Below are 16,104 nucleotides of genomic sequence, written 5' to 3'. Positions count from 1 at the left end.
GCATTGCCATCTGGTCCGCTCCTAATACCAGCTATGTTAAGGTGGGGGGTGGGCATGGCCACCTCCTCCACTCCTAATACCAGCTGGCTTAAGGCGGTGGTGTGCATGGCTGTCTCCACAGTGACTTATTCTGAAAGATTGAAAGAGGTGGGCATCGCCACTTGCTCCGTGCCTTATCCTGGCTGGGAGAAGGGAAGAAGGGCATTGCCTCCTACCCAGCCAGGTGGGCATTGCCAGCTGCTCCACTCCTGATCCCAATGCTAACACAACTGGGGCGCCTAGGATACATAAGAAATTTGCTGACAAATTTTCCACCTGTAGGACACCTAATGTGGTGTATATTATCCAATGTGGATGCCCTTTAGTGTGCATAGGCAGCACCAAAAGACCTTTGAAAATCAGAGTGCAGGAACACATTTCGCGCATCAGAAATGCAGTAACAGAGGCACCACTTGTAGCCCATTTTTTGGAACATCAGCATGGGGCTAGAGATATCAAAGTATCTGTCCTGTACTCTTTGGAATTGAAACCCCAACAGGATTGTTCACGTAAATTATTACAGTTGGAAACAGAATGTATTTATGAATTTAGCTGCCTGCTCCCCTATGGGTTGAATCATGAAATGGAATTTTCTTGTTTTTTGTAAAATCAATTTGTATTCTGTAAATAACTTGCTCCTTTTAAGTACCTTTTTGTCATTTGTATATGGTCCGGATATATTATTTCCTGATAAGATGGTGTACTTAAATATTGGATAACTTACAAATGACAGACTTTGTAATTAGATTGTAGCTGCATTCGCTATGATTTATTTGTGGTTACTGTCCCTTTAATTGGCTGGATACACAAGAGTTCACTGTCCCTTTAATTGGCTGGTTATATAAGAGTTTAGTGTTTGGTGAGTCACACGGCATTGCTCCGTCAGATCTTACCAACTGGGTGTTATGATTAAGGCTTGTGAGAGACCAGTGAGTAAATGGATAGGACACGGTGTTGTTACATTTATATTAATAATTTCCAACCATTACATATTTGTATTGTATCTTTATTATAGTTTGTACTATCATGCCCGTGAAGAAGCTTGTTGTGTGAAACGGGAATTGAAAATCAGCTGGTGTAAGACCCGTAGGCTGTTGCTGAAGATTGATCACAGCTCCTTTCCCATCTGGAGAATGGTCTACTCTCTGAGAAAGACATATGGAAAACAATAAGTGTCTCTCAGCAGTCGGAGTGTTTATAATTTGAATGACTTGTTCTTGTCCATTGACTGAATTGACTGAATATGTATTGTGGTTTATGACCTTGTAGATTTTGTATGATTCATATGCTGCACTTTGCACTTTAAAATTTCTAAAAATTTCTAAAAGCCTGAAATATACATAAAAATTTATGTAAGTATTTTTAGATAATTATACTGCCTCCTTGTGGTAGTTGGGTGTTTTTGCCACTCCTGATTCCAACTGGGTGATGGCCGGGGTGGGCACTGCCACCCGATCTGCTCCTGATTCCAGAAAGGTGAAGGGGGCAGGCACTACCATCTGCTCTGCTCCTGATCCAATCTGGGTGATTGGATCAGGCATTTTCACTTGCTCCACTCCTAATACCACCTGGGTTATGGTCAGGGAGGGAATTGCCACCTGCTCCACTGCTAATACGAGCTGAGTTCAGGTGGATGCGGGCATTTCCACGTCCTGCACTCCTATCCCAGCTGGGTTAAAGCAGGGGTGGGCATCTCCATCTTCTCGTGATCCCAGCTGGATGAAGGGGAGGCAGGCATTGCCACTTGCTCTGCTTCTTATACCAGTTGGGTTAAGGTGAAGGTGGGAATTGCCACCTGCTTTGCTTTGAATACCAGCTGGGTGAAGGGGGGCATTGCCACCTGCTCTGCACCTGATCTCAGCTGGTAGGTGTTGCCACCTGCTCTGCTCCTAATACCAACTGGGTTATAGCAGGGGGTGCGAATTGCCACCATCTCCACTTCTAATATCAGCTGGGTTAAGGTGGGGGTGGGCATTGCCAGCTGCTCCGCTCCCAATACCAGCTTGGTTAAGGTGAGGGTGGGCATTGCCACCTGCTCCACTCCTGATCCCAGCTGGCTGAAGGGGCAGTGTGCATTGCCACCTGCTCTGCTCCTAAAACCCTAACTGGAAGAAGCAAAAATCAGCGAGAGTGCCAAAATCATTAAATGGATTATTAAACAGCATGGGCACTTAGTTGCCCATTTACCATGTTGTCACAACCCACCCAGGGTAGGTTATAGACACATGTATAGCCTTCGTGATAAACTGGTACATTCAGACATGCAGCCACAGAACCAGGAGAGAGAACTCCCCAGAGGTCATCACAACTGCGGCCACTGCAGTGTTTGCAGGTTGGCAATCACAGGTAATGTGGTGATACTTAAGCAATCCAATGGACATCTTCAGTTGAAGACGTTTTCCACCTGCAGCATTCCAGGTGTGGTATGTCTTATAGAATGCCCGTGTGGTAAAATATACATTGGCAGTACCACCCGTGCAGTGAGGATTAGGACACAGGAACATCAATCCAAAATTAGACAGAGGGTAGAGGAAGCTCCCCTCACTTCCCATTTTGTTCGTAAGAACCATACAGAAAGAGATCTAAGATACACAGTAATAGAGGTGGTTAGGGACAAAGACGGCAGAATACAACATCATCATCTTTGGAGACGGGAAGCCCGGTGGATTTACAAGTTACAATTGTTAGCGCTGGAGGGACTTGATCAGGATTGGGATTTATCATGTTTTTTGGAGGAATAGGTTAGGATTGGAATGTACTTCGTTTATTGTTTCAACAGGACAATAGAATGTTTAATGAACTCTTCTCCGTGATCAGTTAGAAGTTCTGAGAACGTGATGTCCATATTCATTGGTATAAGCCACTGTATTTATTTGTACTAAGTAGACAACAATTTGAGTGCATAAGTAATATGTAATTGAATGTGGAATAGTTGTAACCTTTGGCACCGCGTTGTGATTTAAAGTGGCAAGGGGATGATTAGCATAGTCGCAGTGGAAACGATTTGGATAGTGAGCTGCAAAGAATACCACACGGTGGGATGTCACTTTAAAAAACAAAGGACAGCAGGACGAGTAGTGCCTTTAAATTGATCTTTGAACGCTGTCTCTTGACTCCACCTGCCTGCGATTGAGGTGCCCGATATTTGATGGGAGAAACTGGTAGAAAAGAGACCTACAAGATTTGTAAGAATGTCAAAAATAATTTAAAATTGTAAGTAACACATGTTCTATGGAGATGGAAATGAGAGTACATTGGGGAAACGCAGCACTATAGATGTTTATGTATTGTTTCAGCCTTTGCTCCTGAGGAAGCTCTCTCATGCGAAACAAACCCGAGCTAGCAGTTTGTTGAGCAGGAATTGTTGGCAAGCGCCCCACACAGAGCCACTGGAATACTGACATTTGGATTTGGGCTTTGCTTTTGGATCAAAACTCCAAGAAGGACATAAACACCTGGCTGAACGCCGTGCCTTCTCCAGACTATTTTGCATTGGAGCTTTTGATTGTGAAATTTGGAATGGATCCAAATGTTTAAAGATATTCAACAGGTAAGTATGAGAAAAGTCAATAAATATCTCAGTAATAAATGTTCTTCTCTTTTCAGATGAAGTGTTGACGGTGGGTTGCAGCTGTATAGATCCACGATGCCTGATGTGCAGTGCCGGCTTAGTACCGCAGTTTCATATTCATAACCTCCTCAGGGGAAAAGTATATCCACCCCAACAATAATCATTCAGTACGTCTGTGCTCAAGTCCATCCAAATAGTCAAAGTCAGTACAATCACAATGAATCTCAAATGCTGTTCTCGCCTGTTGAATATCTTATTGTAACTGAGTGTTGCAACTCACCGTGAACACTTCCTCTGAAAAGAAGAATACTAATTACTGTCTCTATTGATGTTATTTATTGACTTTAAAGATAACGACCTGTTGAATATCTTCCTTTATTGGTTGTTGTATTGTTCCCCATGTGGACACTTCTAGCTGCATGGAATTATTTGTTGGTGCATGACATTTTGATGATGATACATTTGATTCCTTGATTGGTACTGGTGAGTTTTTTACTCTATTATATTGTTGTGATAACTTTTAGTGATTAAGCCTTATTTCCTACTTGTGTGTTATTCACTCGTTCTACTTTTCGCTCCAAATTCCACCTGTGTTAAGGCGAGGGGTAGTTATTGACACCTACTCCGGTCCTAATACCCGATGGGTGAAGGGGGTGCGGGCATTGCCACTTGCTCTGCTCCTGATACTGGCAGGTTGAAGAGGGATGGACATTGCGGCCGACTTGGTGCCTGATTCCGGCAGGGTCAAAATGGGATGGGCATTGCCGCCTGCTCAGTGACTTATTCTCATAAGTCCGCTCGCTCCTTATCCTGGCTGGGTGAAGGGAAGAAGGGCACTGCCTCATGCTCTGACCTGATCCCAGCCAAATGCAGGCAAGGAGTGAGCATTGCCACGTGCTCCACTCCTGATCCCAACTGCGTGATGGTGGGAGTGGGCATTGCCACCTGCTCCCCTCCTGATTCCAGACAGGTGAAGTGGAGCAGGCATTGCCATCTGCTGTTCCTGATCTCAGCTGGATGAAGGTGGGGTGGGCTTTGCCACCTTCTCTGTTCCTAATACCAGCTGCATTATGGCAGGGAAGGGCATTGCCACCTGCTCCACTCCTAATACCAGCTGGGTTAAAAGGGGGTTGGGCATTCCCATCTGCTCCTCTCCTAATACCAGCTGGGTTAGGTGGGGGTGGGAATTGCCGGGGGTGGGCACTGCCACTTGCTCCACTTCTAATGTGAGCTAGATAAGGTGGGGGTGGGCATTGCCACCTGCTCTGTTATTGATCCCAGCTGGCTGAAGAGAGGTGAGTATTGCCATCTGCCCCACTCCTAATATCAGTTGGGTTAAGGTGGGGGTGGGAATTGCCGGGGGTGGGCACTGCCACTTGCTCCACTTCTAATGTGAGCTAGATAAGGTGGGGGTGGGCATTGCCACCTGCTCTGTTATTGATCCCAGCTGGCTGAAGAGAGGTGAGTATTGCCATCTGCCCCACTCCTAATACCAGTTGGGTTAAGGTGGGGGTGGGAATTGCCGGGGGTGGGCATTGCCACATCCTCAAGTTCTAATACCAGTAGGATAAGGTGGGGGCAAGCATTGCCACTTCTGATCCCAGCTGGCTGAAAGGGCAGTGGGCATTGCCACCTACCCCACTCCTAACACCAGGTGGGTTAAGGCAGGGGTGGGCATTGCCACCTGCTCTGCTCCTAATAATAGCTAGATTAAGGCAGGGGATAGGAATTGCTGGGGGTGGGTATTGCCACCTGCTCCACTTCTAATACCAGCTGAGTAAGGTGGGGGCATGGACATTGCCTCCTGCTCTGCTCCTGATTCCAGATGGTTGAAGGGGGAGAACATTGCCACCTACCTCGCTCCTAATACCAGCTGGATAAGGCAGGGGCGGGCATTGCCACCCCCTCTGCTCCTGATCCCACCTGGCTGAAGTGGGGTGGGCATTGCCACCTGCTCTTCTCCTAATACCAGCTGGGTGAAGATGGAGGGGCAGGCATTGCCATCTGTTCTGCTCCTGATCCCAGATGGCTGAAGGGAAGCAGGTATTGCTACCTGCCCCGCTCCTAATACCAGCTGAGTTAAGGCATTGGACGGGCATTGGCACGTGCTCCGCTCCTAATATCAGCTGGATTAAGGCAGGGGTGGACATTGCCACCTGCTATACTCCTAATATTCGCTGGGTTAAGGTGGGCGTGAGCATTGCCACCTGTTCCGCTGCTAATACCAGCTGGGTGAAAGCGGGCAGCTGGTATTGCCACCTGTTCCCATTCTGATCCTTGCCTGGCCTTCCTGTCACAGCACATTTTCTGGAGGGACATTGTGCCTCGCCAGGGCTTTCCTCCACAGCAGTGCACCAGGGTATAAAGTGAGTTGTCTGAAATACGCTTACTCAATTATGTAGTAGGACTAGCAACAAAGCTGGTTGTGGGAAAAAATACAATGGGCTGCTTGCCTGATCCTCCAGGGTGGGGGGACATGGCATTGCCACCTGCTCCACTTCTGATCCAGGGTGGGTGAAGGGACAGGAACTGCCGACTGCTCTGCACCTGAACATAGCTGAACATAGCTGGGTGTAACTGGGAGTGGGCATTGCCATCTGCTCCATTCCTGATTCCAGCTGGGTGAAGGAGGGGCCGGCATTACCTCCTAATCCGCACCTGATCATGGCTGGGAGAAGGGGGGCAAACCTTGCCAGCTGCTCCTCTCCTGATCCTGACTGGGTGATGGGGGGTGGGCATGGCCACCTACTCTGCTCTTGATCCTGGCTGGGTGAAGTGGCAGTGGGCATTTTCTCCTGCTCTGTGACCGATCCCAAATGGGTGACGAGGGGCAGGTATTTTCACCTGCTCCGCACCTGTTTGCAGCCATGAAAAGAGAAGGTGGGCATTGCCTCCTGCTCTGCACCTTATCCCAGGCAGCTGAATGCATGGGGTAAGCATTGCTACCTGCTCCAAGCCTGATCCCGGCCAGGTGAGGGGTGGCAGGCATTGCCTCCTGCTCCATGCCTGATTTTGGCCTGGTGAATGTTGTGGGCGTTTCTGCTTCTTTTGAGCCTGATCCCAGCTGGGTTAAGGAGGGTGGGCACTGTGACCTTCTCCATACCTGATCCCAGCTGGGTGTAGCGGGGAGAGGTCATTGCCTCCTCCCCTGTGCCTGATTCTGCCCGGGTGAAGGTAGGAGGTGGGTGTTGCCACCTGCTCCATTCTTGATCAAAGCTGGTTGAAGCGGGGTGGGCACTGCCACCTGCTCTGGTCCTGATACCAGCTGGGTGAATGCAGGGGCCACTTGCTCCGCATTGCCACATGCTCCACATTGCCACATGCTCCTCAGGTGCAATTATTTGGGTTTTTTAGCCTGCCCTCTGATAAAGAGTCCCAGGTGGGTTCACAATGTAAAACTACAGAATAATAACATCCAATATAAACAATATAAACATACAATAGAGCAGATTTAAGACACCAGATCAAACAGTAATAACCACCATCTGGGTGAGGGGGTGCATATAGATATAAAACAGCATAGGGGAGAGGCTCACCTACTGAAGGACACCACATAGGAGAGGGTAATGTGGTGACACCCGGTCTACAAGCGCCACCCTCTGTGCCAGACTGTGGAGAAACAACAATCTAGTGAGCTAGATCATATGCTCTGCACAAGTCTGGTTATTTGGTCCTTCTGGGAGGAAGTCATTACTCATATTAATTTTGTGTTAGAACTTATAGACTTATCAACATTTGAAAATATCACATATAGACAATGCATGGGGAATTATTTTTAGGTATCTGGGGATCTTTTATAAACGCTTATGTATAGATTTTCTGGCACTGGGTAGGACTGGTGTTTGGTTTTGCCTTGTTGTTTCTTTTTTGCTTTCTTTTTTGTTTCTTTTTTGCACAAATAAATAATCTGAAAACATTATTTTAAAAAAATCTGAAAAAAATAATTTGGGGATTATTCCTCCCTCCCCAATAAATAGAAGCAATGTGTATAAACATCTTATTATATAAAAGAGTAAGCCTGTTCCAGACAACTCACTTCCTATACTGGTGCCCCACCAGAGGGCGCTGCTGCAGAGGGAGGCCCAGGCAGGGCAGCCTGAACTCCAGAGAGCTCAGGGCAGCAGGCAGTGCAGGCCAGGTTCAGGAAGGGAGCAGGAGGCAATGCTCACCCCCCTCCTTCACCCAGCTGGGATCAGGAACAGAGCAGGTGGCAATGCCCACAGCCTGCCTTAACCCAACTGAGATCAGGTGCAGAGTAGGTGGTAATGCCCAGCCCCCCTTCACCCAGTTTGGATCAGAACAGGAGCAGGTGGCAATGCCCGCACATCCAGCTGGGTATAAAGCAAAGAGCAAGAGCCAATGCCTGCTCCCCGCTTCATCCAGCAAATATCAGGCATGGAGAAGGTGGGAATTCCCGTAACCTGCCTTCACCCACCTGGGATCTGGACTAGAGCAGGTGGCAGTGCCCACCTTTTGCCTTCACTCAGTTGGAATCAGGAGTGGAGGAGGTGGCCATGCTCACCACCCGCCTTCACCCGGCTGGGACCAGGGCGGAGCAGACAGCAATGTCCACCCTTCCAACTTCAACCAGCTGGGATCATGAGTGGAGCAAGTGGCAATGCCTGCTCCCACCATCACCCAGTTGGGATCGGGAGTGGAGCAAGTGGCAATGACCTCCCCCCTTCAACCAGCTGGGATCAAGCACAGAGCAAGCCGCAATGCCCCCCTTCTTTACCCAGCCTGGATCAGGGATGATTGAAGATCAAACACAGGGCAAAACACAAAAGGAATCGCAACATCCCGGAGCACCCAATCCCCCCAAACCTCCGCCCCCTTGGCTTTTTGCTTCAGATGCAATGGCCGTCCGGGGCAGGCAATGCTCACCCAAAAATAAAGAGAGGGGCCTCAAAATTGGCCTCTTGCTTCAGGATGGAGATGGGACTTGCTATGCTCCAAACGAAGGTAATTGGGCCACTGAGGCCCAGCTAATTTCCAGCACCTCCCCCCACCCTGAATTTCCAGCAGAAGCTACAGTTGACTATGGCAGGCATAACTCGTCAATAAATAAAGGTAAGGGTCTCAAAATTCACACACACACACACCCGTTGGCAGCCCAGAGAAAGAAAACGGAACACTATCCCCTCCTTTGGTAAACAAAGAAGGTTTAAGAATGTCCCTGAGCTAACATAGGCAGTGAAGTTGAGTGGTTAGAGGACCTCTCCAGAATCTAGGAGGTCCACAAACGATTCTCCATTTGCCACTAAAAGTGGACGGTTGACCTTGGGTCAGGCATGTATATTCCGCCTAACCTACCTCACAGGGGTTATATAAATCTTTAGTTTTGCCTACAGTTTGCCAGGAAAAGATGATCTCTGAGGTTTTTGCTTCATCCAGTATTCATGGGACTCTTTTGTCAGGAGGCAGAGCTGGGGCTGCCAACTCCATTTTGGGAAATTCCTGGAGATTTGGGGGTGGAGCCTAGAGAGGGTGGGGCATAAGGCCATAAGAGTCCTCCCTCTAAAGCAGCCATTTTCTCCAGGGGAAGTGGTCTGTTTACTATGGAGATAACTGCTAGTTTAGGGAAATCTCCAGCCCCCTCCTGGAGGATGGCAACCTCGGTCAGAACTGCTCACTCAGTATTCAAAATACTGTTAAATGTCTCAAATGAGCATACCCCGACCAAAATAATATGGCTACTGGAGCTGGCAAGCAAAGCGAGAGGTGAGATGGCGCCCCTCTATAGTAAGTGGGAAAGAGGAAGAAATGGGGAGGGGGTTCCTGGAGATGGCCTGTGAGAAGGAAGCCCAGACACGGAGGCTTGAAAATAAGACAAAGGGGATTCAACCGCCCCTTCCCGGAGCTCTCAGAGCCAGGGCAGGGCAGCGATTAGAACGTCTAAGTATTACCTCAGAGACCTGCTTTGTATCCCTGGGACGCTTCCATGGATGCTCCCTGGGTGACCTCGGACCAGCCACCATCTCTCAGCCCAGCATACCTCTCAGAGGAGACGCGAGGATAAAATGGAGAAGAGAGCCACGCCAGCTGCTTTGGGTCCCCGGTGGGGAGGCGGAGGGGGCAGAAACGAAGTACACCCTGCATGGAAGGGACAGTTGCTCATCTTTGGCAAGCAGAACTCAAAAGAAAACACAGGAGCACAGCGAGCCAATGGGTAGCCATGTCAGACTGCACCAGCATCATCATCACTACCTTCGATTTATATCCAGGATGACTGAACACCCACTCAGAGCGGTTTACAAAGCATGTTATTATTATCCACACCCTGTGGGGTGGGTGAGGCTGAGAGAGCTCTGAAAGAGCTGTGACTGGCCCAAGGTCACCCATCTGGCTTCAAGTGGAGCCGTGGGGAATCCAACCCGGTTCTCCAGATTAGAGTCCTGCACTCTTAACCGCTACACCAAACTGGCTCCTTTGCTGTTATATTCTGAGGTTTCCAATGTATTTGGGTGTGTTTCATCAATCTGCAGTTGAAATACTGTGAATATGGGGCTGGCCCAAGGTTGGCTTGGCACCCCCTGCTCTCAGCTGGATAAGGAACAGGAGAAACGTTACAAGGGGAAGCAGTTCTGACTCAAAAATTCCCGTTCATCACTTGGAACCTGGTGGCAGCATATGTTGCCCGGCACCCATTTCCTTGCTCCTCAACTTTATGATGCAACAGAAGACTCACAGATTCCACTCCAACCAAGGGGGGGGGGTGCCTGCGGAGGGCCTGAGCCAAGGGCCTTTCCCAGCCGTGCAGCCAAAGGCCCTTCTCTCTAAACCCCTTTCCAATTGGCATAAGTCGAACCAGTGAGTTTCAACAAGCAAAGCAGGAGCTCTACCGTGGAACAGGGGCCCCTCCTTAGGAAGACCAGTTCCTCTCTCCTCCCATCAGCTTCAATCACACAAGGAGAGGACTCCCGCAGAGCCAATCCATGTCAAAATACAAAGACCAGAGAAGGAAATACGAGCTGCATGGATTTCCTATCATGAACCTAATTCGATATCGTCCACCTCTCCTGATCAGAGCCCTCTTCATCAACAGATTTCAGCATGAATGTATTGAATGTTTTCTTTTTCACGGACTGTAATATCCCCAGGGGTGGGAGTTCCAATCTTTCCTCTGTGGCCAATGAACGTTGAGCCCTGAAATCAAAGAGGGCTAAAGGAGGATGCAGCCCCCTCCCCTCCCTTCTATTCTGTAGTTAGGATAAAAGAGAAAGGCTCCTTACCCAGAGACGCCAGGGTCTCGTAGTTTTCCTGCATCACTTCCCAGTAGAGTTTTCTTTGGCCTGGATCCAGGAGAGCCCATTCCTCCTCCGTGAAGAACACGGCCACCTCCTCAAAGGACATCTGGGAGCTCTAAAAGAGGAAAATGTTGCCCCCTTGATCATCGATTCCCATTCCCGAATGTTCAAGAAAGAAAGCAGAATCCCACCAGCCAGCCCTTTGAGCCAATGAATACCAGACATCAAACAGGTGGCAAGAAAAATGGCATTATCCTGTTTTTCAGCCTCTGAGATGTAAGATACTGAAAGCCTCCAAGAAATACAACCACAGGACGTTGCCCAGAACTGGGCTTCTGTTGATTGAATCCAATTAAATATTTAAAAAACTGAACTGATTGTGCAACTATCTACTGAACTTTCTTGCACATTTTGTCCCAGAAATACATGGAAAATGTATTTGCACAGACTGTATCTACTTGATGTATTTCTGTTTGTAGAGGTTTACTGTGTTACTTAAAAGCTTGCATCCAATTCTGTCAACATAAACTAGCCTAATTAAGGTCATTATATCTTTTCTTTCATTCCCACCCACTCAACACACCCATGGCCTGACCCCAGCCGTGATTTTTGGGACTCGGCAGGTGAGAGATCCAGGGCACCGACAGCTATGCACAAACCTGCTGCAGAAATCTGAGACCTTTTGTGCATTATGGAATGTTTGACAACTGAGCAACAAGGAAGCCACAGAATCATTTGGACAGATTTTGGCTCTCAAATGAAAGAAAGAGTTTAAAGGGAAGATAAATATATTGAAGAAAAATTACTAACTTGGGGGAGGGGTCCATTTATAACAAGAAATTGAAGACTAGGCAAGTTAAAATTGGCCACCCATTTCAGGATCCCTGTGGGAGCTGCACGGCCAAAAACAAGGGAATGGAATCCCCCTGGCCCACCTTCTCCCCAAAACGTCCCTCTGCTATTTTGCAGCGGTCCCTAAAAGCCAGGAAGGCGGATGTAGGGGGGGAAAGACAGAGTAGAAAATATCCCTTCCTTTCCAAAACAAACCTTCAGACCAGGTGCCAATTCAGAGGTCTTCTGGAGAGTAATGCTCACTGGTACCATATTCCAAAGGAAGGCATAAAATGGACTGAGAATTCTCTACCACCAAATCTGGCCAAACACCTCTTTTGGTTCAGCTTGTGCACCATGCAGGTCCAGAGAGCCCCCTAAAATTGTTCAAGTGCCGGGAACCACAGGGACTGGGAGAACAGACAAGGAACCCCCTTGGATCAGGCCAGGGGCCCCTGCAGCGCTTAAGAATAGGATCCGCCCAGGCTGGCAGCCTGGAACACGGTGAAGAGGGCGAAAACACGCACCTTTCCCACACAGATGCCACCCGGGCCATTTTCTCTTTAACATTAATTCTAGCAAAAGGTTTAGAACTGCAGAGAGCCAAAGGTGGACAGGCGCTCAGACAAGGGGGCTCCTGCATTGCAAAAGGGAGAGAGCCACTCACCCACCCTGCCCAGCCCCTGAGTCTGTTCCCAGAAATTCTCATTCCACTACGGGGGCTTTCATTCCAGCCCCAGAGCACAGAGTTTATTGCTAGGAACCATCACCCCACCCTGTGATCTGCCACTCCTGTCCCAGAATAGGCAATCTAGGCCTAGAGACATTTATGGAAAATCATGTTATTTTCAACATTTTTTGTACTGAAATGTATTACAATGAAGACTATGCAAGAAAACTATAAACAAACAAGAGGTATTCCTTGGGAAGGAAACAGCAGAAAAGAGACAAGGTCCCAGGAATGAAAATCAAGTCACTTAAAAGCACCAGTACTAGGTACAGAACCAAAACAAGATGTAGTTTTTTCTAATCAGTAATCTTCATATTTACAATCAAAATGAAATACAACAAATGTAACAACATGAAATACAGTCAATATTTCCAACAATCTATATCACAAGTGGTCTATTAATTTTTGAAAGAAAAAATGAATCCTCCAATGAAAGAATGGAAAGAAACTGTCCTCTCTTGTATAAAGGTGCTTTCTGTTTTCTTTCTGTTTTCTTCTCTTTCAGGCTTCCGAGGGGCTCCCCTGCATTGCCCTCCTTCCACGAGTCTCAGGAGAGAGAGGCAGAAAAGTTCAAAATTAATTGTTCCAAAAATGCATTAGTGTAAAGCTGCTTTCTCTTTTCTTCTCTTACAGGTAGGTTGTGAAGAATATGGGAAGCTCCCAAGGGGCAACAAAGACTTGCCCTACAAGCGGCCAGCAACAAATAATCTGCTTGTTTCATACAATACTCATTTCTTCAGGGGCCAGAAAGTCCTCCACCGGAGCAATGAACTTGCACATAGTCAAAAAAGTCATAAATTCAATTTGTCAAATAGACAAATGGAATGAGTGCGCTGAATTTATGCACGAGAGATACTTTTTTGATTATTTGTTGCTGGCCGCTTGTAGAGCAAGTTTGTGGAGCCCCTTGGGAGCTTCCCATATTCTTCATAACTTACCTATAAGAGAAGAGAAAGCAGCTTTACACTAATGCATTTTTGGAACAATTAATTTTGAACTTTTCTGCCTCTCTCTCCTGAGACTCGTGGAAGGAGGGCAATGCAGGGGAGCCCCTCGGAAGCCTGAAAGAGAAGAAAACAGAAAGAAATCAGAAAGCACCTTTATACAAGAGAGGACAGTTTCTTTCCATTCTTTCATTGGAGGAGTCATTTTTTCTTTCAAAAATTAATAGACCACTTGTGATATAGATTGTTGGAAATATTGACTGTATTTCATGTTGTTACATTTGTTGTATTTCATTTTGATTGTAAATATGAAGATTACTGATTAGAAAAAACTACATCTTGTTTTGGTTCTATACCTAGTACTGGTGCTTTTAAGTGACTTGATTTTCATTCCTGGGACCTTGTTTCTTTTCTATGCGGGAAAACTGGCAGTCACTGCTCTCATTATCTCCAACGGGCCTTTAAGCCTCTCCCATTATTTCCAACAGGCAATCCGGACATTCCTTATAGTGCATCCCATACCTGGAATGTTTCCTTTCCAAAGCAATTTCCTCATTGCTTCCCCAGCCTCGAGGGTGCCTCATTTACTGACCTGCATCACCCCCCCCCTGCTTCCCTCCTAGAACTGCAGCCAGGGCTCAGCCCCCACAGCCCCTCTTCCTCCTCCATCCCGTTCACACGTGTTTTCCCTCTCCTTGCCCCAGATCCGTGCATGCCTCCCTGAGCTCACCTCCTCCGCAGACGCGCAGAAGCCGAAGTCTCCCACCGCCCGGGTAAGCTGAGAAAGAAGCCAGCCGCCCTGGCCCTCCATTTCCCCCCAAAGCGCATCCGCCGCCCCCTCGACGCCGGAGAAAGGCAGGCTGGCCTCTCTGTGCGCGCGTGGCCTTCTGGGCGTTGTAGTTCCTGCGCAGGCGGAGCCCAAATGAGACAAAGAAGCCCAAGGGGGTGGGAAAGGGAGGTTTCCCGGCTCGCTGGGCGGGACGTCTGCATTGTGGAGGGTCTTCTGTGCCCTGCTCAGAATTGGGCTTGGGAAATGATGTGAATGTCTGTCTGTACACTGACCTTAAATAATCTTTAAAACAGCAATGCTGCTTTACTGATTTGAATGCTTCGGTGTTATTTCTAGTAATGTACTTTATTCATTTTAATTTTACCCTGTTAGATCCCCTGAAGAAGCATACTGAGAAACACTGTTTGGATCATCCACCTGTGGGAGCTGTCAGGACCCCCCCCCGCCCCCCGCCAGACATACATCGGGCAGTACAGTAGATTTAAAGGGTGGCATTGCAATCAGCCATGAATGAAAAGCTTCCTTTGGCCCCGGAGAGAGTTGATGGGTCCCCACAGTGCCCAGCTGTGGCCTGGCTGGAGGGGCCTCTTGTGCTGCCCCATCAGCTCCAGTGGGGTTTGGGGATGGAGAACTTCCCCCGGACCCAGGCCCGTTTCATCTGGCCCGGTCTGGCTTCCCTCCAAGGTCTTACAATTGCCCTCCCTCGCTCTCCTTCCCACTTTTATTCTGCAGACTGAGGCCATCGGCTGACTGGCATTCTTGCCTGGTCCAGATGGCTTTGGGTGCAGCTTCCCTCAGGTGGGTGGGGGGCAGTCCATGTTTATGGGGCCCTGAGCACGAGACTATCAGAGGGACTCCCTGAGACAGCACCTTGGGAGAGGATGGGTAGGTGAGCAAAGGGGGGGGCTGTGGAGGGTAGAAGTCTTGCTGTATAGAAGGGGACAGAACAGGGCAGCCACTCTTGATACAGCAAGACGAATAGGTGTGGTCTGGCTTACAGCCTTCAACGGATAAGGAAGACTATCAACAAAAATAACTAAAGGTGGTCTGTTCCAGCATCAGGCTGAGCAAGGGTACAAACAAAAGGTGAAAACACGCACTCCTCTAAGCTCTGTAGTTAGCCTGAATGATATTTAACTAGAATAGGCTAGCTAGATTTAAGTTCAGTGGCACCTTAAAGATATTCAGGATATAGAATCACAGAGTTGGAAGGGGCCATACTGACCATGTAGTCCAACCCCCTGGCCAGTGCCGGATCAGCCTAAAGCATCTCTAACAAGTATTCATCCAAACTCCAATCCAGACAAGTATTCATATAAACTTTTGAGACTCTCGAAATACCCATTGCTACTTGGTTAAGAGAGAGTCCCTCATCCTTTGTGGCTTGTGTACCAAAAAGCCCAAGAAATAAGGGCTAAGCAGGCGTCTTCCAACTGTACAGACTTTACAATCTCCCCTCCTTTGAGAGTCTGTCCCCCTCTGGGGTCTGTCCTGATTTGTATGCTTGAAGAGGAAAAGGAAAGCAAGGGGCTCCCCTTCCCACTTAAGGTACAAACAGAACAAACAGGGAAGGTAGCAACACAGTTTAAAAAGTATACTACTCAATCAGAAATGTAATAAATTGGCAATCAAAATATATACAATCTATAAATCAACAATTATGATGCATATGAAAAAAATGGGGACCCAATACAGTTTAACATAAAGGCAATTTATATAAGTTTGATGAAGGCAATTTATATACAGTATAACACAAATAAGTTGGTTTGTTTAAAGTAATATGTAATAACAACAATTTCTAATCAGTTTGATAAAGGCAATTTATATACAGTATAACACAAATGAGTTGGTTTGTTTAAAGTAATATGTGATAACAACAATTTCTAATCAGTTTGATAAAGGCAATTTATATACAGTATAACACAAATGAGTTGGTTTGTTTAAAGTAATGT

At 47.5% G+C, this 16,104-nt stretch overlaps 1 protein-coding gene across 1 annotated transcript in view; it reads right to left on the bottom strand.

Annotated features, from left to right (window-relative positions):
- LOC129326995 (zinc finger protein 91-like) overlaps positions 1-14,164 on the bottom strand; it is a 51,840-nt gene extending 37,676 nt beyond the window's left edge. The window contains exons 1-2 of the mRNA XM_054975358.1: positions 14,093-14,164; positions 10,843-10,972 (exon numbers count right to left, since the gene is read on the bottom strand). Coding sequence (XP_054831333.1) covers positions 10,843-10,963 — 121 coding nt within the window. The 5' untranslated portion in view covers positions 10,964-10,972; positions 14,093-14,164. The remainder of the gene's footprint in view (positions 1-10,842; positions 10,973-14,092) is intronic.
- Between the last annotated feature and the right edge of the window lie 1,940 nt (positions 14,165-16,104).

Source organism: Eublepharis macularius, chromosome 4, assembly GCF_028583425.1.
Source record: "Eublepharis macularius isolate TG4126 chromosome 4, MPM_Emac_v1.0, whole genome shotgun sequence".
Taxonomy (NCBI): Eukaryota; Metazoa; Chordata; class Lepidosauria; order Squamata; family Eublepharidae; genus Eublepharis; species Eublepharis macularius.
The sequence above is the reverse complement of the archived record's forward strand: the minus strand, read 5'-3'. Positions and strand labels throughout refer to the sequence as shown.